A 22,865-nucleotide genomic window follows, 5' to 3' on the forward strand; every position below is an offset into this window, starting at 1 on the left:
ACTTTGAAGTGAGGGCAAAGTGATGAATATGGTAAAAGAAAGTGAAAGCACAGACACACATGTATACACAGGCATGCAATATCAGCATTAGTGCTGCAGTATTATGCCTTGATGTGCAAACACATGCATACAGAAAGGTTGGACTTCTTCCAAACATCTATTGACATGCACATATATTACAAAATAACTGCACAGGACCGTAGATATGAACACATACAAGCTCACATGCACTCACTCTCTTTCTTTCTTGCCCTAGCTGAATCAGTAAAAGCACAGAAAGGATGAATGTTTTATCAAAAACACCCTAGTCAGCACCAAACTCTGCACTTGACCACTACACAGTCAAAAAAAATCATGTCTTTGCTGCATCAAACTGATCACTTCAGGAAGACAGTGTGCTGATTTGTTTGTTGTTTCAACAAATTTTTATATGGAGGTAAATATGAGGGCTGTGGGTACACAAAATAACCAAAAGTCACAGTCCAGCCTTCTTTTTACTTTCCTGTTATATTGCCATATGTTTATCCTGTATGATTTTGACACTTTACCTCGCTCTAGTTTTTGTTATTCCATTTTACATCTATCAGCTTTCCACAATCTTTCTTGTTTTCACTGTCTCCCATAAGACTCTGAACTAACCAAAGCCAGTTTAACTGTTTTCAGGTAGGCTGAGGCAATTAATTGATGCTCAGTTGGTACTAAGTCCATACCATTACACCACCAGCAGAAGGATGAACTGTTGATACAAGGTAGAATGGATTTTCATGTTGTTCATGGCAAATTCCAACCCTACCATCCAGATATCACATGTGTTCTTTTGTCCAGTTTTGGTCAGCCTGTTTCCTGTTTTTAGCTCACAGGAGTAGCACCTGGTGTGGCAGCAGTAGCACTGTAGCAATTTATAAAGCAAAGCAACCTTTATTTGTCACATACACAATCATATAACATGTAGTGAAATGCTTGTGTCCGATGTAGCCGCGCCATTCCAGGGCTTGGTTTTAGCATGGGGGGGGTCTAGCCAGGCCTCTTACTGGATACCGGGTAGGAATCAAACTTGCGACTCCCACTTCAAAGGTGTGTAGTCTTACCACAACACCTTCCAGCTGCTATTTAAGTGACTACTGCCTTCATATGAGCTTTAATCAGTCTGACCGTTCTCCTATGACCCTCGCATACGGTACTTTCACCCAAAGAATTGCAACACCCTCTTCTCTGGACCATTCTCTGTAAACCCCAGACATGGTTCTGTGTGGGAAAATCCCAGCATAGACATCCTAACCACACATCAAAATCTTGCTTCTCATTCAAATGCTAAGCTTTCTGGTGTCTAAGGGTTTTTGGACCCTGCAACTATCCTGAGACAGTGAGTTATGTGTGAGATGTGTTTGTCTCTGTCTACGTGTCTCTTTCATGTGGTTAATTATGGCCATGTCTGAAAAGGGCCACAAGCAACATCTACTGCGCTCCCCGCTGAGCTGAAAGGAAAAGTGTAGGTGGACTGTGTGTGCTTTGTTTTCTCTTTGATCTGAGAAATGCATACAATTCAGACAGATGCCTCAAAACACAGCATATTGTTCACCTCCTGATTTGTAAATGCTTTTCTGTAATTTGATTGGTTTCAGGCGGAAAAAGGAAAAGAAATGTGGCACGCTGTTTGCTATAGGCCTGTCGAAATGTAGCCGTAATTCAGGATTTGTCTTTGTAACTGTAACACAGTCTGTACACTCATACAATATCACAGAGAGGTGGAGTATATATTTTTAACAAGGTATGAGATGCTATCACAAACTGTGTTTAGTATGAAGGTAGAACAGGATGATGCTGGGGTGCAGGAAAAAATAAATCAGCATAAAGCAGCATGAATGATCAGAGGAGAGTGAGAGCGCAAGCTTGTCAGATTATATAAACTGAGTCAGCTGATACTGATCAGCTGAGGGTGTGTGCAACTTCAGTGCTCTGCCTAAACCGCTGTGATGCCCTGCAGGTTCACTCATCTCACTTTTTTCACCATCTCTCCACATTTAGTGATCACATCACTGGACTCTTGAGAAGTGTCTGTCACATCGCATATGAAAAAAAGCCCAAGTTTGATTAAATGTTTGTGTTTATATATTGTAAAGATTTATATGATTTATATTTATATTACTCATGAAAGTGACCTGATACATTTTAAATTTAAGAATGAAATATGAATCATAGTAGCAACATTATGGTGTCTGAGAAAAACGATAAAGAGGCCGCATTTATGAGTAAATCATAGTATGAGTCATCGAACTCTTATGGGATACAACGCTGCTGCTGCGTTGTTTGATTTTGTATGTGCTTCCTATACTGAATTTCTTACTTATGGTGACAAAATACCTTATTCTGAGAAAAACTAAAAATAGTTAGGCAAATATATTTGAAGTCTCAGGTTTGAAGAAATGAAAAAGTCCAGAAGAAAGTCCTTGTAACTTTTGCCACATAAATAACAGAGTGCAAGCAGCTGATTTAATGATTAGATATCAGAGAAAAAAAATAAATCTGACTAACCTTTTAGGGTAAATTAAAGGTAAAGATGAATATCAGTGTTCCTAGTTCCACAAATGTAAGCGTTTCTGCTTAAGATCATTGCAACCAATTACATCTGGGTTATGTCTTTTTAAATTGTTCGGTAAAACAAGTATATTGTTGGAGAAACTGCTTTTTGGGCTCTGGAGACAGGGATGGACAAGGAATTGTGCCTAAATAGTTGTACAATTATTTTAAAAGGAGAGTTTTCACAGGACTCTGTACACCCTTACTGCTTTGATTAGAATTAAAAGGTTAAGTAGCAGCCAGGTGTTGCTAATCAAATGTATTTCATTAACTGATCACCAGCAATTATGTGCATGTCTATAATGGCAAGTTTGGTAGTTTGCTGCTCTGGAGCATTCAGGTATCTGTTAACACAAAGCCACAATCTTCTCTGAAGTGGACGTCCCAGCAAATTCACCACAAAGTCAGACTGCAATGTTCAAAGACACTGCAAAAAAACCCCTAGAGCTACATGCCAGACTCTGCAGGTCTGTTAGCATGCTAAATGTTGAAGTTGATATCACGGTAAACAAGTATGGCTTGTGTGGAAAAGTGAAAACCAAATGCAGCATATTAACACAAAACACCTCACACTAACTGACAAGTACAATGGTGGAGGGGTGATGTATGAGGTTTGTCCTACAGCAATGGAACCTAGCTACCTTGCAGTCATTGAGGCAACAAAGATATTCCCTTGATACCAACGTATTCTAGAGTCAAATCTGTTCAAGAGCTAAAGCATATAAGAGGAAAATAATCCCAAACATATCAGAAAACTTGCAACAAAATGACTGAAAAAAAGTGTGGTGGTACTGCAAAGACCCAGTCAAACTGTAAAGAGAGCGGTCAGTGGACTAAAACAACACTGTTAAGAAGAGAGGGCCAATATTCCTCCATAATCAAAATCGTTGGTTCAAGTTACTGTTGGTAAAGGTGGTTCTACGAGCTACTGAATCAAGGCAGGGCTGCATAGAGTCAGTTTTTTTACACACAAACTTGTATCTATACCTAGTGTCTCTTTTACTCTCTCACACTCTTACCTGTCCATGCTTGTCTGTCTGTGTTTTGGTCACATTTCCACTCTTCTTTAACTCCAGCTGACTCTCAGACCTGCTGGCTATACCTTCAGCCTTCATTCCCTTTCCTGCCATGATTATAAGTGAATGCCCATATCAGTGGAAATTTCAGAAAAGAGACTATACTCTCTCTTTAAAAAAACAAAAAACAACAAAAAAAGTTGTGTTTCCACGCTCTTTTGTAAAGCCTTACTTTTGCTTCATGGCCTTACACTAACAAATTTTGATAACTTATGAAATAGATCTGCGGTTATGCGGTCGTATCACTAACTCTACCAGAATTGTCAGTGCTCGTAATCTATTTGAAAAAGAACCAGAAATTATTCATATTTAAAAATATATGTATTAATAATTGTTGGTCATTGCGTCTCTAACAATGACAACGAGAACGCAACGTTTGGAAAAAAAAAGTGAAGGTTGAATTTCACAGTCAGAAAGGAGAGGTGATAGGAAGACGGGCAGAGGCTGAAAGGAGACAAGGTGAGGACAGGTCCTCTGACGTTTCAACAGTGAAGGAGGAAAGAGAAAAATGGATTTTGTTCTGGTTCATCCTCATAATAACCCCATTAGCCATTTTAATAGTCCTCCACAGCTTTTCCCTCCATCTTTCATGTCCTGCTCTTTCTCTTTTTGACCTGTCGGCTAAAATGTGCTTCGGTCAAATCAAACAAGTTAAATACCCACAAAAGATAAGTTGTTACCCCTTTAATTGCTTTCTTTTTCTGTTTGATTCTTTGCTTTTTGAAGTTTAATTTGGCTTTTTATAGCTTGTGGGTCGCAGTTTCTGCAGTGCTACTATGGTAACAGCAGGGGAGTGGGTGTTAGCAGCTAATCCTGTTTGGGTGTCATGGTGACATTGCTATGGCACCAAGTAAGAGAGCTAAACAAGCTTTCTTCTTTTTAATAATATTTTAATATTTCATCAACACAGATTAGGTTGATCACTTAAAGTCATTGTAGTTCCATTGATTTCTTTTAAAGGACACTGTGTGCGTTTTTAAAAATAAAATGTAATAAATGTAAATTTTGTCCAGATTACATACACAATATATACTTTGAAAATGAAGTGTTAAAAAGCTTTTCTCTTCCATGTTATATTATAATACATCACTTACAAGTATGTGAAAATGAAATAGCAAAAGGTATTTTTTCACTTTCATTGGATTTTTTGTTTTTTTGACCAAACAGCACATTTATATATATATAAAAACATATTTTAATTTTCAAGTTTAAATTATGATTTTAATATAATCCCCTTACAGTCTCCATTAGAAATTCTTCAGCTTCAGATGAATTGTGGCCTCATAAGTCCCAGAAAAGATTTTCAAGTTTTCTTTTTTTTTCCTGGTGTTTTTTAATCTGTTTATCTATCTTTAGGTAGATATCGTGCTAAACCACAACACTGTCTGTCTTTGTACTGTCTTTGCACTGTATTGTGAAGACTCTACAATATTAGAATGAAAGCACCAGGCAACAGTAGGAAGGAAAAACTCCCTTTTAAAAGGAAGTGTCAAATGGTTAGAAGAAGTTATGGGAAGCAGTTGTATACAAAACACTTGGAGAGTGAAAAAGGTGAGAGGAGAAGAAGTATTCAGTGTATCACAGAAAGTCCCACCGCAGGACCTGGCTCTAACTGTAAGCTTTGAAAAAAGGAAGGTTAAGTCTAATCTTAAAAAGCATCTAGTGTCTGGGGTCCTTTCTGTTGTGAGGCGACAAGGAGCGGGACCTCCAATTTTACCTTTAAGCTGCATACACACTGTAAGCGGTTTGTAGTGATGTGGTGATCCAATACCACAGAAAGCGAATGATATTTCACAACTTCAGGTGACTACGAGCAAAATGACTGCTGGCGATGCATTGTGGGCAGGACTAGCGCAAAACTTTCAGGCGAGCGACTGAAGAGACAACAAATGAGAACGATAATGCTAAACAAAACGTTCGAGGGTCACCTAGGCAACTGGAATCTGGAATGTCCGCAAGCAATCAGCTGGCACGCAGCTTTAGAAACTTTAGGAACCACAAGCTAGCCTGTAGCGTGAGTAGCTAATTTACTATTAGGATACAAAGATATTATGAAAGTTTAAAGATATTGCATGAGGGGGACTAATTATTCCAAGTTTTTTTTCTGTGAGAAAAGGATTTTATGAAAATGATTTTTTTGTGTGTGGAAACAATCAGAATTATATTATTTATCCATACTTCCACCTATATTTTTAGAGCATCTTATCTAGCTTGGTTCACCGTAATGACTTAGGCCTATCCCTGTGACCCAGAGACAGACAAAGGCTCGTGCTTACATTTACATCAGTGGCTAAATCTGAATCCCTGAATAGCCTAGTAAGTTTAAAAAGAAGAGCGTCCACATGTAATCAGTGGAAGGAGTTCACCAAGACAACACAGAACTTCTTCGGCATTAGCCATGGGACAGTGATGCTAACCACTTAACCGCTGTGCAGCTGAATTTATTAGTTTACTTCAGTAAAATACAAGTGAAACAGACACCGTTAATGTGAAAGGAAATCCAAATTTGCAATATGAAGATAATTAGAAAAAAAGCAGGAAGGTGATTAAAAAAAGAAAACTTCCAGTGTGTCTGTTCATTCTTTCTATAATCTTTTACCCCTGGATTTAAGTTTTGCTTCTGTAAATTCTCTTCTCTAGTTCAGTCTCACCTTGCTTATCAGCTTTAGCTCCTGAAATATAGTACACATCTCTTTCCACAGCAATAAAGTGGTGCAAACATGGTGATAACTTCCCAGCACCAAATGGCGCATGAAAGCATGACCCCATATGACTTGCTTTAAATGGCATGTTTAAGTGCACTTAATGACCCTGTAATGAAACCATGTGTAGTTTACTGAGAGGAATTGTTATTGATTCCAGGTGCCATTGGAAATAATTGACATATCCGTTGCAGTGCTTTTATAGCTGTATGAGATTCGCACCTCAGTGTTATTTATTCTTTTTCTCTCTCACACACACACACACACACACACACACACACACACACACACACACACACACACACACACACACACACACACACGCACACACAGCCAAGCCACACATGTCAATGTTTTCCCATTGTATCTCTGTTTCTCTATTTTCACCGTGTTGTGCTCTGGTCTCGCTCCACTGAACATTAACCAGCGGAGGAATGATGGAGCAATTCTAACAAAAATGCAAACAAGCGCACATACATTCCCAGGCAGGGCTGCTCGAGCCCTCTGCGGGGAGATAGAGTGGTGTGCTTGCTTCTGATAGGAGCAAATCAACATGGACAGAACAGTGTTTCCTCTAGGATTTTTTTCTTTTATTCAGCAAGAGGGGAAACAGTTTTGTTGTGGCACAGTGTAGTGCGCTGGCACTCAGTGTGAATATCAATAGGAAATGAAAAAGCAGGAAATAAAGTGGCGTTTAGTGACTATAAAGCAAAATATAAAATGTGTGACTGAATAAACATATAATCTGGAATGCTTCAGACCTGAAACATTTAGAGGGGAGTTATCAATACCTACTTTTTATCTTAAATATTTCCTAAATTTCTGAAGCGAGGACAGCAGTCATTTGGCTGTAGCTGGTCATTGCTGCAAAAATCCTTCCTGCTCTGTTTTGATGCAAGTCAAGTTCAATTCAGTAGGTGGACACACTAGCGAACAGGTAGATGCAAGTACAGGTAAGTTGGCTGGGGAATAGTATAGAGTCATGGTAAAAAGAAAGTAAATGTTTTAAATGTCAAAACACAATAAAGAATTGTGAGATCTTAAAATTATTCCAATACAGACTTAGATGCACAAAAAACATGATACATTATACCGCTCCATTATTTATTTAACAAAACTGTATGTATGAAGCTGTGTGGTAAAAGCTAAGTACACCCTTACTGCTTCCATCTGTGTTAAAAGGATAAGTAGCAGCCAGGCCTGCTAATCAAATGGAGTTGTTTAACTGATCACCAGCAAGTGTGAGCAACAGATGAATTTGAATCATAGTGACCTTGACCTCAAGGTCAGAGGTAAAGCTTTCTGAAAATCTTGAGCATGCAATAACTTGAGAACAAGTTAATGTAGGGGGCTGGGGGTTAGTGCTGGCAGCCACCAATATTTCTTCTTTTATGGTCACTCGTTCATACAGTGAGCTAGAACCCAAAAGGTATTAAAGGCACAGTACTGACTACTACCAATACTGAAAGTAATATATCAAATATGTTAAAATATTCATTATTCGCCTTGCAAATGCATAAGCATCACACTCTGTGTAAACCTGAGGAGTTGGATTTATTTCTGTTTTTAAAAATTCTGTCCGTCATTGAAAGATTAAAAAGTATCACAGCTTCACTGAACAGCATTTTCACGGTTGCTGGCCCATCCTGGATCATATCTGAGGAAAACTTATGTCAGCACATCAGCGGGCACATACTCATGTTATGTTTGATCTCAGTTGGCAAAGAACTAGAAGGCAAAACTCAGTCCTCCATCACATACAGCGCATATCCCACATCATCGCCGTATGTGCGTGTGGTTAATGCCGTCCTATGCTGGCGTCATTGTGAATAATAGTTACAATTGGGTTTTTCATCGCAAATCTTGTGTTATAGTTTTGGATAGTTTGAGTAGTGTTGATATTCTTTTTAAGAATTCTAATCGTTGGTTTTTCAGGGTAGTCTTTTTTTCTGATTGCTCGGTTCAGTTGATGCCAGGAGGAGAACGACACCAGCGACGTCCTCTTTCTTTCTTTAAGTGATTTGTCTGTTGCTTCAGCCATTTTCATTCTACATCGTCTTATTGTGAAGACAGGACAACTGATTGAGAATTGAGAAGAATCTAAAAAAAAAGGACAAAACGATGTAAAGGTGGATATGAACAGAAAGCTTTGGGGTGACAAACCAAGCCCATACTGCACATACTGGCGTATTTAAATCCCCCATTTATTCCAGTTGGCAGTCCGAGATGTTTAAGAGTTACTTTGATTTCCTGTGTTCTCAGTTTATTCATTTTTTACTGTAGACGTGACTTTATTGTAGTACTCGTATTCCTGTAGACGTGTGCACAAAAGTGGCATGTTCACATAAGACAGAAGTGAAGTGCAACTATAATCGGGCGACATTTGTAAGAGATTGACGAATAATGATGCTATTTTTAATATTCTATATCAATATATGCTGTGGTGAGGTCTTGTCATTCTATACCACCTTTCAGTCTCTCCGTGCTTCTTAGAAGTCACAGCAGCGTGATCAGCCCAAGAGGCATATTAGATGACTCACATGCATGCACGCACACACACACACACTCATTCTGTACCATGAGTCATAAAGTATAGTAATCTATCTCTTCCTGCCAGTTTAGCAAGCAGCTACTCTGATCTTGATGCACTACAGTGATCCTGCGTCTCACTTCACTTTGTCTTCATTTGTACCTTTGCATGTGTGTCCCCTTGCACGCACAAATCTGTGTGTATTGTGAGCGTATACATGCGTGGGAGGGTGTGAACGTGAACTCCAAACTCAGGACTGTGACTTTTATGTGTGTGTGTGTCTGTGTGCAGCATCTGTCTCCCTGCGTGGTGAGGCAGGACGCAGGCGAAGTCGTGATAAGTCAGGCACAACACACTCAACAGAATGCAGAAGTGGAGGGGTAGCATGTTTCAATTGATCGGGAGAAAGGAAAGGGAGTGTGTAAGCTGGAAAGGAGGTAGTGGAAAAAACCAGTAAGACTCGCTTCTCCAACCTTTCATCTGGTGTTTTTTTAATTTTCTTCCTATTATGTACAGTATCTTTCTTTTTCTTTCTGCAATCTCCAGCTTTCTTTCTCTCCTTCTCATCTCTCAAGGGTACCAGTTACCTCCTCCCAGACATCAACTAGTGTACACACATTTATCAACACTTTCTAAGTCACACACACACAGTGGCTGTCTATATTACATGATTTATGCCCCTATGTTCTTTTATTTTTAGACCAATTACTCTGGTTCTTTTTCAGTTCTCTGCTTACGTTGATAGCCTTCTAAACATTTTCTCGTCTCTGGTTTTCTGCTCTTTGGTCTATATTTGAAGATGACTTTAAATGTTTTGTCTCTGTCAAAGGTCAGTTTGACTTTTGCTTGGCTTTATGGCTTTATGGATGTAAGACTGCTTGTGTGTTAAGTTATTTCTCAAACTTCTTCCAGATGCATTCTGGGATAGGCTGCCAACATTTTAACTCAAAGGAAGAGAGACAGCTTAAGAGCATAAAGGAATGAATCAATTATTTATTTAGAGGAATAAGAACTTGATGCTACTTGTTGTCTGGTTTCCAAAAGAAATTTCAGCTGGGATGTGGTTTATTGACATATTTAATCTCTCTGTGTGTAGTGTGTAAAAGTGAGATCAGTTTATAAATTAAGAAAGAACTACCTCAGAAAAACAGAGGATATTGTTATACGTTGTGTACGTTCATATTGAGTTTGGTCACAGTTTTAAATTAAGAGGCTTGTATACATGTAATCCCAGTGAGCAAGAAGCTCTAAAAACTCGTAGTTTTTTCTTCTCTTCGATGTCAAAGATCATATTCTTAGCACAGTACAGTTGTCTCCAGAGGTATAACGCATTTAAGGGGAAGTAATTATTACACATAAACTAGTTATGTGAAGAACGTCTATACTTTTGAACAGAAAGAGCAACTGATAAGAAGAAAGGTGGTTTAAAGGGCCAGGAGCCAAAAATAGCTTGTTTCATACAGTTAATAGATTGATGTATAAAGTGGTATGAAGTAAATAAAGATTAGTTCAAGTTCAAGGTTCTTTATTTGTCACATGCATAGTTATACAAGTATAACACACAGTGAAATGTAGCCTGACACGCTCCTCGACATGTGCAAAAAAAAATTGGGGGGGGTAGAGGAAGAACATTATATATATATATATATATATATATATATATATATGTAGTATATACATTGGGTGAATGTGCAGTAGTAGCAGCAAGCAGGTGAATTCTGTACAATATGAATAGACATCTGACATCTGATTATTTCAAACTATCGGTCCAATTTAGTACCCCAGTTAATGTAACATGCATGTCTTTGACAGTGAGAGGAATCCAGAGTAAACGCCACATAGAAATGCCTCAGCCAGCTGGTATTCAAACTCTGAAATGACTGCATATACTGACATACCAACAGTATGAAATAAATCTCAGCCCTTCACAATACTCATCACTCTGCATTCTTTCTTCGTATTATGTCATTTCTTCCCCTAAAAGTTGCCTTTAAAAAAAAAAGCTACAGCTGAAATGTGCAAACTCCCTGGACCAGCATGAGAGAACACAGCATGTCATCTGTGTTTGTAAAAATTGTTATGGAAAGACAAATGTGAATCATTTTTATCACATTAGACACACAAGTCTCATGATAATCAACCTCCACAGACAGATTGCGTGTCAAGACGTTTGTTGCATGGATACAAATGTCTCAATTTCCTTTCTTTCTTCCCTTCTTGTTTTCATGCTTTTTCTTTTTTTCGTGCTTGCTTTTTTTCTTTCATACTTTCCTCCTGTCTTCTTTTCTCTCTTGCTTTTCTTATTTGGTAGTTACAGTGCTAGTTGCCTAGAAACTGGAGTTTTTTGTCTTTATGTAAACTTTGATATTCAGTATACTGCAGGAAATAAACAATGACAGTCTAGTATTTTTCCATTCATAGACAAAAGTTCATCAGCCATATTACTGTAAGCTTGGGCCTACCTGCTTGTGTGAGTGACTGTATGTGTGTGATCTATCATTGATCTATAACTGTAGATCAGGGGTCATGACCCTTGATAAGTATAGATCCCTTTTCTTGTCATCTCTCTCCAGCTGGATGCATGAAGACAAGATGTAATTCCTGCCAGAGTCCCACAGACTGGAACTGAATTTTATAATTTAGTCTTGATTTAAACATGTTATGCAGCATGTTACCACTGTGTTCAGATCTGTGGCCTCTCAACAACTAAGAGACTGTAGTTGTGCAATAATAGACTATTTATAAAGTTGTTACCAGGAAAATCTCTAAAAATAATTGCAATCACCTGTAAGTGGCAGAGATGCCACCGCTTACAGCTTGAATATATCAAAGCAGTGTTGGTTGGCCTTTTTTTCAAATGAAATCATAATATTTGCTAAGCTATGTTTGCTGAACACACGCTGTAGCTGAAGGCTTCTGGATATCATAATTACATATTATGTAGACCTCCTTACATCTTGTTTTGTCCCCTTCCCTTGTGTCAACCTTTAATTATGTAGAACATAAGCACTCGTGCTCTTACTGTCATATATATTCAGTAAACCAAACCTAGTGTCTCACTAAAAGCTCAGAATTAGTCAGTTACATTAAAGGGAATGGATTCAAAGCCGTGTTGAACTTGTAGTATAACCTAGCATAATTTAGACTAAGTTAAAGGTTGAAGGTTGACCTTTATATTACAGAAAACTGCAGAATATGCTGAAATTTTCTTTCTTTTCTTCTGGTGTTTATTTCTGCTTGGAGATCTGTTTTATCAGGCAGTGAGCACAGGAAAAAGACACTTTTCCATTTCCGCCTCATGGAACAGGGCAGCTGACATAGATGATTGACAATATATTAAACTTTACAACCCAAGGTGCTGCCATCGAAACTCAGCCTACCTTTAAGAGCCTTTCTCAATACAACCTCAATAGCAGGCTTTGGAGAAAAAGAAAAGAGTTCTCTTCTCTTGAGTGACCATGAAAAGCTCATAGCTGGATGTCCTTAGTGCAGAGCAGACTTCAGGAATGGAGAGCTGAGTGTTTCCTCTTTATGACTGTCAGATGTGGTACTCAGGATGGAGTTTTGGCCTCCAATGATTGTGAAAACAAGGTAATTGAGATAAAAGAATTATGTGCTCCACTCATTTACTATAATGATCTTTACAGTTTACAGTTCGCCCTCTTTTAAGTCTAGCCTGAAGCCAAGTGGCATGCTTCACTGTCTACACAATTAAGTTCCAAAAACCCAAGTAAAAATTGGTATTTTTGATTTCATTAAATTCATATTGTTTATAAAGTTAATGATTAATTATGTTAAATAATTGGCATCTAAATGTAATTTAGATTAGGATTTATTTTTTTCATTTTCAAGCAGCCCTTTACAACTGTGACAGATGATGTGATGTGAATAAAGACATGATGGAAAAAGAAAACTTTGCTTACAAAGAATCCGACTTTATTCATATTTTTTAAATTGATATTGAGCAATAGTTTTTTGAAGGTTTTGAAGGTCAGTCATCGACTGTTTTCTCACTTATTTTTAGTCCAGGCCTTGTACCTGACTAGTTTCAAAGTAATGTTTTGGTTGAATGTTGGAATGTTGAGGAAACTGAACAATAGGAGGCAAAAAGAAGAAGTTGCAGCCCTGAAAAGCAGATAAACAATATCATGTCCTTAAGAAATGCGAAAAGCATCCCCCCCAAGAATAAAAAATAAAAATTAAAAAGGAGTCTTGGATTTGTCTACCCAGATGCTGGACCTCAACATTATTGAAGCAGTGTAGGATCACCTTGGCATTCAACATCCAATGATTTTGTGTTACATTATTCTGTAGATCACAAGTGTCAAACTTATGGCTCGTGAGCCCGCTTAAGGATCTGTTCTGGCCCACTCATGGTCCACTTTGGACCTTAACTGCACCTTCCACTAACAGTGCATTAAGTCATTAAGAACAGGTCATGGAATGAGAGTGACAGCCTGAATTGTTTATTTCACCTGAGACAGAGGTCTGAAATATGGTCACTTTTTGCCTTTCTACTGGCAAAGACGTGCTCATGGTCATCCATACCGAACTGGCTAAGTTTAATGTTATAGATGAAAGGCCTGTGTAAAGTGACACTAAAGTTTTATATGAGACTAAGTCCAATCTGCTGGTGGTAAGTAAAAGGTAAAACGTGGCAAGTATAACACATGATGACTGCATCAGAGATGAGCACATGATTTCATACAGGAGCTGTTGCTGGTATACATAAGTGCACAAAGACTTACAATAGGAAGTTTGAATGCTGATAGAAGAGTAGTAATTAGAACTATGTGCTGTGGATATTCTTAGTACTGTACTGATCAGTGTCATCTGTATGTGTGTGTGTGTGTGTGTGTGTGTGTGTGTGTGTGTGTGTGTGTGTGTGTGTGTGAGAGAGAGAGAGAGAGGAAGAGAAAGTCTGCTGCCGCTGCTGTTGCAGCCCACAGTTTCCATGGTAACGTAGAAACCCATCTTGGTCTCTATGGTAACTTCTTGTTGGCACCCACAGAGATAGAGAGAAAGAAAGAGATGAAGATGTAGAAGAGAGGAATGAGAAACTGAGAGAGGGATAGAGAAAAATAATTGGGAGAGGAGGAGTTGACACTTAGAGAAGAAGACAGAGCCTCAGGTGTGGCCCTAACTTTACTTGGGGTTAAAAGAGCTCGAATTCAAAGCATCATCCTCTTACTTTTTTGTCTGAGCTTCTAATATTGTTATCTGCAGCCTCACACGGGCTTTTGGTTGGCTTCATATAGGAAAGAGGTGGTTGCTAGTTCAGTCTGATGTAGGTGTTGAGCATATGACTTACATACAGAGCCCACGTCGTTTAAAGAATTTCCATCTGTTTAGGGTGTTGGGTATTGATATTACTTTACCAAAGTCTTTCAAGAAGCAAGTCTTGCCACTCAGCCGTGCATCTTAACAACTCCTCTGGGCAGCTATTTCAGCAGTTATTTTTAAGAGTATCAACAATAATTCCAAAGGTAGATTGTGGAATCAAATCAGATTAGAAAACATAGGTTTAAACAACTCCCACCCCCTTCACCCCAGCAAACTATATTAATAATTCTAATGTGCAAACTTTTACAACATCGTAACCTAAATCTAAAGCGCTGTAAAAAATAAATGAAATGATTAACAGGTTTTTCCCACCAACTTATTGGGCTAAATTTAACCCCTTACTGTATGTAAAAGTTTTTAAAAGGAAAAAACAAATTAGAGAAAAGTTATAAAGTCATACTGCTTCACCTGATAACATTAATTAACTGGAACTACTGCTCCTGCTACACTCATCTGTAACTTGATTAAGCGCAGCAGCAGTACAACTGCTCAACTTCATTCACACCTGGTTCATAATAATATATACGAGAGGTTTCAATCTGGCTTTCGCTCATGTCGCAGTACATCTGCTTTACTTAAAGTTACTAATGATCTTTCAGCCTTTGACACTTTCTCTCACTCCATCCTTCTAAACAGACTTTCCTCTCTTGGCATCTCCGACACACCCCTAACCGGGTTCCAATCATATCTCCTTGACCGTTCCCAGTTTATTCAACTTAAATCATTCTACTCTCGTCTATTCCCAGTCACTTTTGGTGTACCCCAAGGTTCAGTCTCAGGCCCTCTTCTCTTCATAATATACATCCTCCCTTTTGGTACCATTTTCAATAAATTTGATCTTCACTTTTGTTATTTTGCTAATGACACCCAGTTATATCTCTCCTGCAGGCCTGATTCCTCCAGAATGTTTTTCTGAATTAAAATCCCGGTTCAGCTCAAATTTTCTTAAGCTCAATCAGCATAAAACTGAAATCCGTATCAGCTCCAAATCCAGCCTACTAAAGGCAAATCATTTCACGTTCACTATTGAACCTTTGTGGTTTTCGTTTCACCTCGGGTTAAGAGCCTTGGTGTCATCCTAGACAGCTCACTATCCTATAAATCTCACATCAGTGATCTCACTCATTCTGCCTATTTCCGTCTACACACCATTAACCGATTACATCCTTCTCTTTCCACTCAGTCGGCGTCCGTTCTTGTTCATAGTCTCGTTACCTCCTGCGTTGACTATTGTAATTGACTCTTAGATGGTCTCCTCCAAAAATCCCTCCATAAGCTTCAATTGGTTCAAAACTGCCCACATTATTACCAGAACCCCGTCCTACCAGCACATCATCCCTATCCTTCAGGAACTTCCAAATAGTATACAAGCTTCTTCTCCTCACCTTCAAGGGCCTTAATAACCTTGGTCCTCCTTTCCTTTCTTTCCTTTCTTACCTTTCGTCCAGTTATATAACTGCATTTGTGGATGTCAAGTAGATATGCTGAAGATCAAACCAAACACCAGCATGTGGAAGAAAGATGATTTAAGTGGCACCAAATCATTTCACATTCACTAATGACAACTTCGCAGTTTTCGTTTCACCTCAGGTTAAGAGCCTTGGTGTCATCCTAGACAGCTCACTATCCTATGCCAAAAAGGCTAGTCCGAGTGTTTCAAAAACTGCTAATCAACTGTGAGCTTCTTGCACAACCATCTCTAGGGTTTACAAAAATTTGTCTAAATAAGAGAAAATCTCCAGTGAGCAGCAGTTCTCTGAGAGAAAATGGGCTGTTGATGCCAGAGGTCAGAGGAGAATGTGAAGATTGCTGCAGACTTATAGAAAGGCAATTAAACCATCTACTGATTGCAACCAAGTCATGCAGAAGAGCATCTCTGAATGCACAACACTTCAAACCTTGAGGCAGATGGGCTACAGCAGCAGAAGACCACACCGGATGCCACACCTGAGGCTTCAGTTCACATAAGTACACAAAAGCTGAAGATTAGAACATTACTGGCTGGTCTAATGTGTCTTGATTTGTGCTGCAACATTCAGATGATCGGGTCAGAATTTGGCAGGGACAAGTGAAGAATAGGATATTTCTTCTGTGGTACTGATTTGTGCTGTTGTAATACTTTCGATATGATACTTTTTTTGTCTTCTTCTTGCACACACATGCCTTAACACACACACACACAGTGCGATATATCTGTGGGTTCCTTCAAAAGCAGCTTAATAGCTAATCCTGTCTTGCAGCATACACACAAACACAGAAGGTCATTGCAAATGGAAACAATGTCTGCTCTATGGTAGAATGTCGATACTATAATCTGATTGGCCTAGTTGATGGATAGGTGGTTTGGTTGACCTATCACAGTTAACTGAATTATTGCCCCCACATGCTTACCTTTCGGTCATTCTGTCTGCTTTCTTTTCTCGCTCTCTCTGTCTCTATAGTCTGCCGCTCTTCCTCGTGTACTCTCATCTTCTCTCGTCTTTTTCCAGTCACTAACCAAATTAGTCTTGCCCCTTTGGATTTTGCCCTTTACAGGACTGGATGAATTGAAGGAAAGGAGGAAGTGTGTGTTTTCTGTGTGTGTGTATGTGTGTCAGGCTAAGCTGTTCCTACCAGATGTTTTTCTTTGTTTTATGTTTCTGAGCGCCGCACTGTCTGCCTGTCACCAGCAGATACACAGCTCGGGTGTGTGTATCTTTGAGAGAGCGCGAGCGTGATAGAGAGCTTTTGTATATTCGAGAGGGAGGATGTGTGTGTTTGTGAGATTAATTACTTCCGCATACACTGCTAACACTCCACTGTGCGGTGAAGGGTCGGCAGGTACAAACGGTGAATATTAAACCAAATCAATTCTGCCGGCTTTGAAACCGAAACGCGCACGCAGAAAAAAAAAACAGGTGTCGACTGTGAAAATCTCAGTTTTTATCTTTAAGCTGGACACTTTTGGGCTGAAAAAGACGCTGAACAGACTTGAATTGAAATGAGTGAAGGTTAGAAACGTAGAGAGCAGGAGCACAACAAGTTTAAGACAGCTTTCTGAGCAGGTGACTGAGGCGCAGAATCCCTGGGCTAAAAATCGACTCGCCTTTCACGTATTCTGTGTTTCAACCTGTTTAAATCCACAGAATTATAATTCATGTCACTTCTTTGACTGTCAAGTTACTTGAGCATTTCTAAGTGCGCAAAAAATCATGGTTTACAAGTTTAATCGCTTCATTATGAACAAAAAAGAAATCAAAGGACAAGTTTTTTTGTTTTTTATCAGCCTCTTGCAGTTGTAATGTGTTGGCAGCTGTGATTCATGAGACATTTTTGAGATGGCTCTTATATAGAGCTCTTAAAAAAAAAAAAACAAGTTTAAACACTTGAAAAAAACTACTTGAGAAAAAGTGAGATCAGTGGTTAGAAAAATGCCTGATTCCCATGGTACTGGAAATTGCTGTGTTAAGTGTCACTGCAACTGGCCTAATGGGAGTCTGATGTAGTCTTTTCTTGTTTGTTTAGCTGGATGGCCTTCGGATTTCCATCAGCCTGAACATCTAATCTTAATGCAGCTACTGTATACACAAGTTTTTCCAACATAAACATTAACTTTAGAAACACTTTAGCGATTATAGACTGATCGGACTGATTTGGATTAAACACCATTACAAACATTTAACCTTCATTCAGCAATGATTTGAGAATGTTCACTCTTTGTACTGTCCTTAAAATCACCAACAATCAAATAAATACATTAAAGAATAAGAAATTTTATTCTCAATGAGAAGGTTGGCATTCAGTTTTAAAATGCCATCCCTGTATAAACACCGGTGTTGAACTCCAGGCCTCGAGGGTCAGTGTCCTGCAGGTTTTAGATGTGTCCTTGATCCAACACAGCTGATTTAAATTGCTAAATGACCTCTGCAAACATGTCTTGAAGTTCTCCAGAGGCCTGGTAATGAACTAATCATTTGGTTCAGGTGTGTTGACCCAGGGTGAGATCTAAAACCTGCAGGACATCGGCTCTCGAGACCTGGAGTTCGACACCCCTGCTGTATAATCTACAGAAGAATACATTTTTATTTTTTCCAGAACCAATGTCATGTCCATTTTATGACAGTGGTAAACAGATCTTTCTTATAGATCCTTGCTAATCACTTATTCCTTATCAGTTTTAAGTTTTAAAAGATGTTTCCTCTCAGTGCAAATGATTTAGTATTTGAGAGCCTCAAAACAAGCCAGAAACAAAAAGAAATTTAAAAACACAAAGGCCAGCATGTGACTCAGGTGTTGCACAGTCAGTGACGTCAGTGTTGTAGCTGTCAGGAGAAAAATGTCAGCATTGATCAGAGGAAATAACAGGCTTGAAGGCATATAATTCCAATGGATTGGACAATTTAGAAGCTGTTTTCCATCAGTATTGTATGTGGTTATGTAAGTCAATGATGGAATCCAACCTAAACTCTTTTGTCAGTCAGCCTGTGAAGATATTTTGGTAAATTTAAACACAGCTTCTTCAGGTTTAGCTGATTCTTCCCAGGGATGAGACTGGAGCCTAGAGAGACCTGCCTGGCCTTCTGTCCCAAACCTCTGGCCCGCTGTGTGTATGTATCCATGGGAAAATAGAGAGAAGAAGAGGAGGGGCAGGGAATAAAATGAATGGATGGACTGATAGATGTTTTTATTACCCACCCCCCAAAGAAAGAAAGAAAGAAACTGGGCAGAAAGCAAGAGGATGTTGAATAATTCTATATATAGGACGTTGTATTTGCACAGCAAGAAATAAATAGATTTCTGCATTGCTTTGATCTCATTTTCCTTAAAAACTTGACAAAACATTTAAAATCAGATATGAAAAGGGATTAGGTGGATGGTGAATTGTTTACGACTTTGCAACAGTCAGAAAGTTATATGATCCTGCTCTCTTTCAAGGACATTTCAGGACATTTCCCAGGACCCTGTCAGGCTGGGGTCGGCAATATGACAACAATCCCTGAGGAGCTCTGTAGTAAAAATCCCGTTGTGTGTTTGCGTGTGCATACATGTGCACATGAAATCATTCCTTCCATCAGACAGTAACGTCGTAGGACAGGAAGAGAGCCAGTTTGATTAAATAATCAAAATGCTTTGATTGTGTACACGATTACAAGTTAGACAAATACATGTTAACATATAAATAATCAAACATGCGCACGCACACACACATGCATACGCACAAAGCAGAAGCCACACAAACAGCGGCAGAACATCTTGTTCTGGCTGATAAATTTGAAAGAGTAGGCAGCCAGCACTGCGAGTGCTCACAAGTCATATACAATGTCCTTAGTGTTGATGTGGGAAAAATAAAAAAGTTTTATGATTGTGAATGAACGTGTGTATATAATAGTGCTACAGCATGTCAATTTTTTCCAATAAGCCACCTCTCACGATGAAAAGATTTACTGCACATGGTTCAAGAATACTGAATCATTCCTTTGCGACATGAATTTAGCATTTAATCTGATTTCAAATTTTCATTTATAATTACCTCTGATTTTATCTGTGTCTGTTGCTCGTTTTATGTCATGCTGCAATGATGCCCCTCAGATGAGTAAATGGACTTTTTTTATGTTTGTGTCTGCACAGGAGCGTGTGGAGTATCTGTTCCTCATCATTTTCACGGTGGAGGCGTTCCTGAAGGTAATAGCTTACGGCCTGCTCTTCCACCCCAACGCCTACCTGAGGAACGGCTGGAATCTGCTAGACTTCATCATTGTGGTTGTAGGGTAAGCGATCAGAATCACACAGAAAAGAGACAAACTGCGAGGTGTTATTTGATGGTTCTCTGTTACTCCAAGTGAGTCTATGAAGTTTGACAGATGAAGCAGATTTCATAGATTCAGTTGTGTAATTGTGATGCATAGTCTCTTTTCAACAGCTACCTGACACACACAACCTCAGCACATCATTAGCAAATTAATCATAGTACCTTAGTATAATTACTGTCAACCAATGGAAGTACAGCCAAGTCAATTGGCAGCCTCTGTCTAATGTAAGAGGTAGTCATAGTGTTAGCATCTATCAAAATTGCAGTAAGATAGCGTTTCACGTGGCCTTCTTTACTTTCAGTTGCAAAGGCAAAGAAGCAGCTATATTTTCTCTTGTAGCTCATCTTTTACTCTACTTCCTGTTTGTAAAACCAGAAGGGCACTCAGACAGACTCCACAAGGCCAATCCCATATTTTGCGATTTTAATGAAAGTGATCCAGGTCTGCACTAACATTTTATAGATTCTTCTACTGCTCCTCCTTGCTCAACATCTCCACTAGGTTTCGTAAAATTCAGCTCGACTCGTCTCATCGACAGAGAGACAAATATACGGCCTTGGTGAGAAGCTGAAGTCTGTTAATTTATTTACTAATTTAACACGACAGTCATGTGTTTATTTAACATCCAACCATTGAAATAAAAAGTTCAGTTTGTGCCAAAATTATGTTCATCTTTCACAGTCGAATTGTCTGTGTTGATAGCCTGGATCAGTGCAACTGCTGTGATCTTGTCAGTGTTATTGAACACTTTCTCTATTTGTGACAGTAAAATTATTTGATTTGCAATGTCCAACCTGCTGGCACACAAAGTAATTCTGAATTAGGAAGCTGATTGAGGATATGCATGCTCTTTTTTCACAATATCTCGAGTATATTTAGTGTTTTGTTGTATTTTAGAAAGATTACTGTAGTAGCCATTTGAGAGGAGTATTGTCCGCTGACAAAGCTTTCTTTAGTTCACAGAAAATCTGTGCTAAAGCTGCAGCAAACTTTGGCCATCAGTGTATTGGTGAAGCTTAAACTGATTAGCTTGTGAGATGCTGATAGCAAAGCTCTGCTCTGTTTTTCTTTATCTGCAACTCAGCAACATAGTCCATCTGCTAAATCCATTTTGCCTAAGTGTGTGTGTGTGTGTGTGTGTGTGTGTGTGTGTGTGTGTGTGTGTGTGTGTGTGTGTGTGTGTGTGCGTGCGTGCGTGCCTGTGTGTGTGTGTGTGTGTGTGTGCGTGTGTGTGACCCCCTTGCCAGCTGTGCTGTGTGTACATAATTTTGGACTTGACCACTGGACTTGACAGTTACATTTATGCCATAAAGATGGTCTAATTGAGCGTGTGTGCCTATGTGTGTGGGTGTGTGTGTGTGTGTGTGTGTGTGTGTGTGTGCGTGTGTGCACGAAAGCACCCTCAGCCTGGAGGAAGTCTTTGTAAATACACCAACACACAGACATGCACATTCAGTGAGTCTTGTTCATTGCAAGTCAAGTGTTCACTCATATTAGCCATCACTAACTGAACACGCTTGGCTTGAGCCTATAACCACACACACACACACACCAACCACACACACACATACATCCCATCGGCTGAAAACATGGTGCCAGTGCCCGTGGCATAAACACAACCTTTGCCACTCTTAAGCTGTTATCTACCCTCACTGTCTGTCTCCCTCTGTTCATGTCTCTTTCTCGATGTGAATTGTGCCTTTTATTGTAATGTAACATGATTTAATTTACAACTATAATGCACTGATGCCTGCAAATATTTTTGTTTCTCTTACAACCTTGCCAAAGGAAGTTCAGAAGGCGAAATACACGTCTGTTTGACTGCATGACTCTATTTGGAGTCATGCAGAATGACACATCAGTCTATTTAATGATTAATGTTATAGGGGACTGGATATGGATGCCTCAAAAGGCTCAGAAAATATGTATACTAGAGGGTTAGGCCCACTGAACATATATATAAACTTGGCACAAAATGTAAGAAAATTTGTGTTTATTTCTTTGTCGTAACTTTGCTTCTTCTTTGGCACATTTGTAAACATATTTAAGAGTTGAGCAGCAGAGATGAGCAGTAGAGTTGAGAATGAGGGTTGCACCCAGAGGGAACACCAAATCTCCTATGCCAATGCCAAACAGCTTATTGACTTTTGATTAGTGTATTTTATTAGCTTGGATGATTAAAGTCTGAATTCTTGCTTCAGTCTCCAAATTCAGAAATCCCCCCCCCCCCCCCCCCCCCAAATTCTGATTTAGATCTGAGAATACTGAATAATTTCAAAATTTTTAGTTTTTAGCTTGAGGTAGTCAGAATTCAGTGCAAAGGTCATGTATGCTCCTTTTTTGCTGCTATGTAAATCAGTCGTGAAGGTGAACATGATCATAATTCTTTCCTAATATCCCCCAAACAGCTTATGTTGCCTAATCCTAACCACTTCTTTGCTAAAGGGCTAACACATTAGAAAGCGCTCCACTAATATGCAAACTCAGTTTTAACTTGACATTTAACTGAATTGGAAACCGAATAAAATCCACTAGAATAGATGTGAAAAGCTAACAAACACAAACTTCTTCTGTTTCACAAGCTGCAGGGAGTGTGTGTGGCTGGGTGTTTGTGTGGCTGTGTGCATAAGTGGCTGTTTGTCTCTGTGCCCTTGCGAATCTAACTGCCAGTCTGTCTGTGTGTCTGTGTATAGATGAGAAGTGACAAGAGTTCACTCCCTCTGGATTATTCACCATATGGGTGAAAGAGCTTGTACCTGGTGCTGAGCAGCCTCAGAGACACATGCACACACACACACACACATAGATACTACGGTCCACACTTGGCTGGCACTTACCTGAGAGGTCA

The 22,865-nt window shown here is 39.1% G+C and overlaps 1 protein-coding gene across 7 annotated transcripts in view; it reads left to right on the forward strand.

Moving 5' to 3' along the window:
• Positions 1–22,865, forward strand: part of cacna1c (calcium channel, voltage-dependent, L type, alpha 1C subunit) — a 218,103-nt gene that overhangs the window by 115,985 nt on the left and 79,253 nt on the right. For all 7 annotated transcript variants that reach the window (XM_040035288.1, XM_040035289.1, XM_040035292.1 and 4 more), the window contains exon 4: positions 19,836–19,975. In XM_040035288.1, the coding sequence (XP_039891222.1) occupies positions 19,836–19,975 (140 nt within the window). The remainder of the gene's footprint in view (positions 1–19,835; positions 19,976–22,865) is intronic.

This window comes from Simochromis diagramma, unplaced genomic scaffold (genome assembly GCF_900408965.1).
Source record: "Simochromis diagramma unplaced genomic scaffold, fSimDia1.1 OVJJ01000816.1, whole genome shotgun sequence".
NCBI lineage: Eukaryota > Metazoa > Chordata > Actinopteri > Cichliformes > Cichlidae > Simochromis > Simochromis diagramma.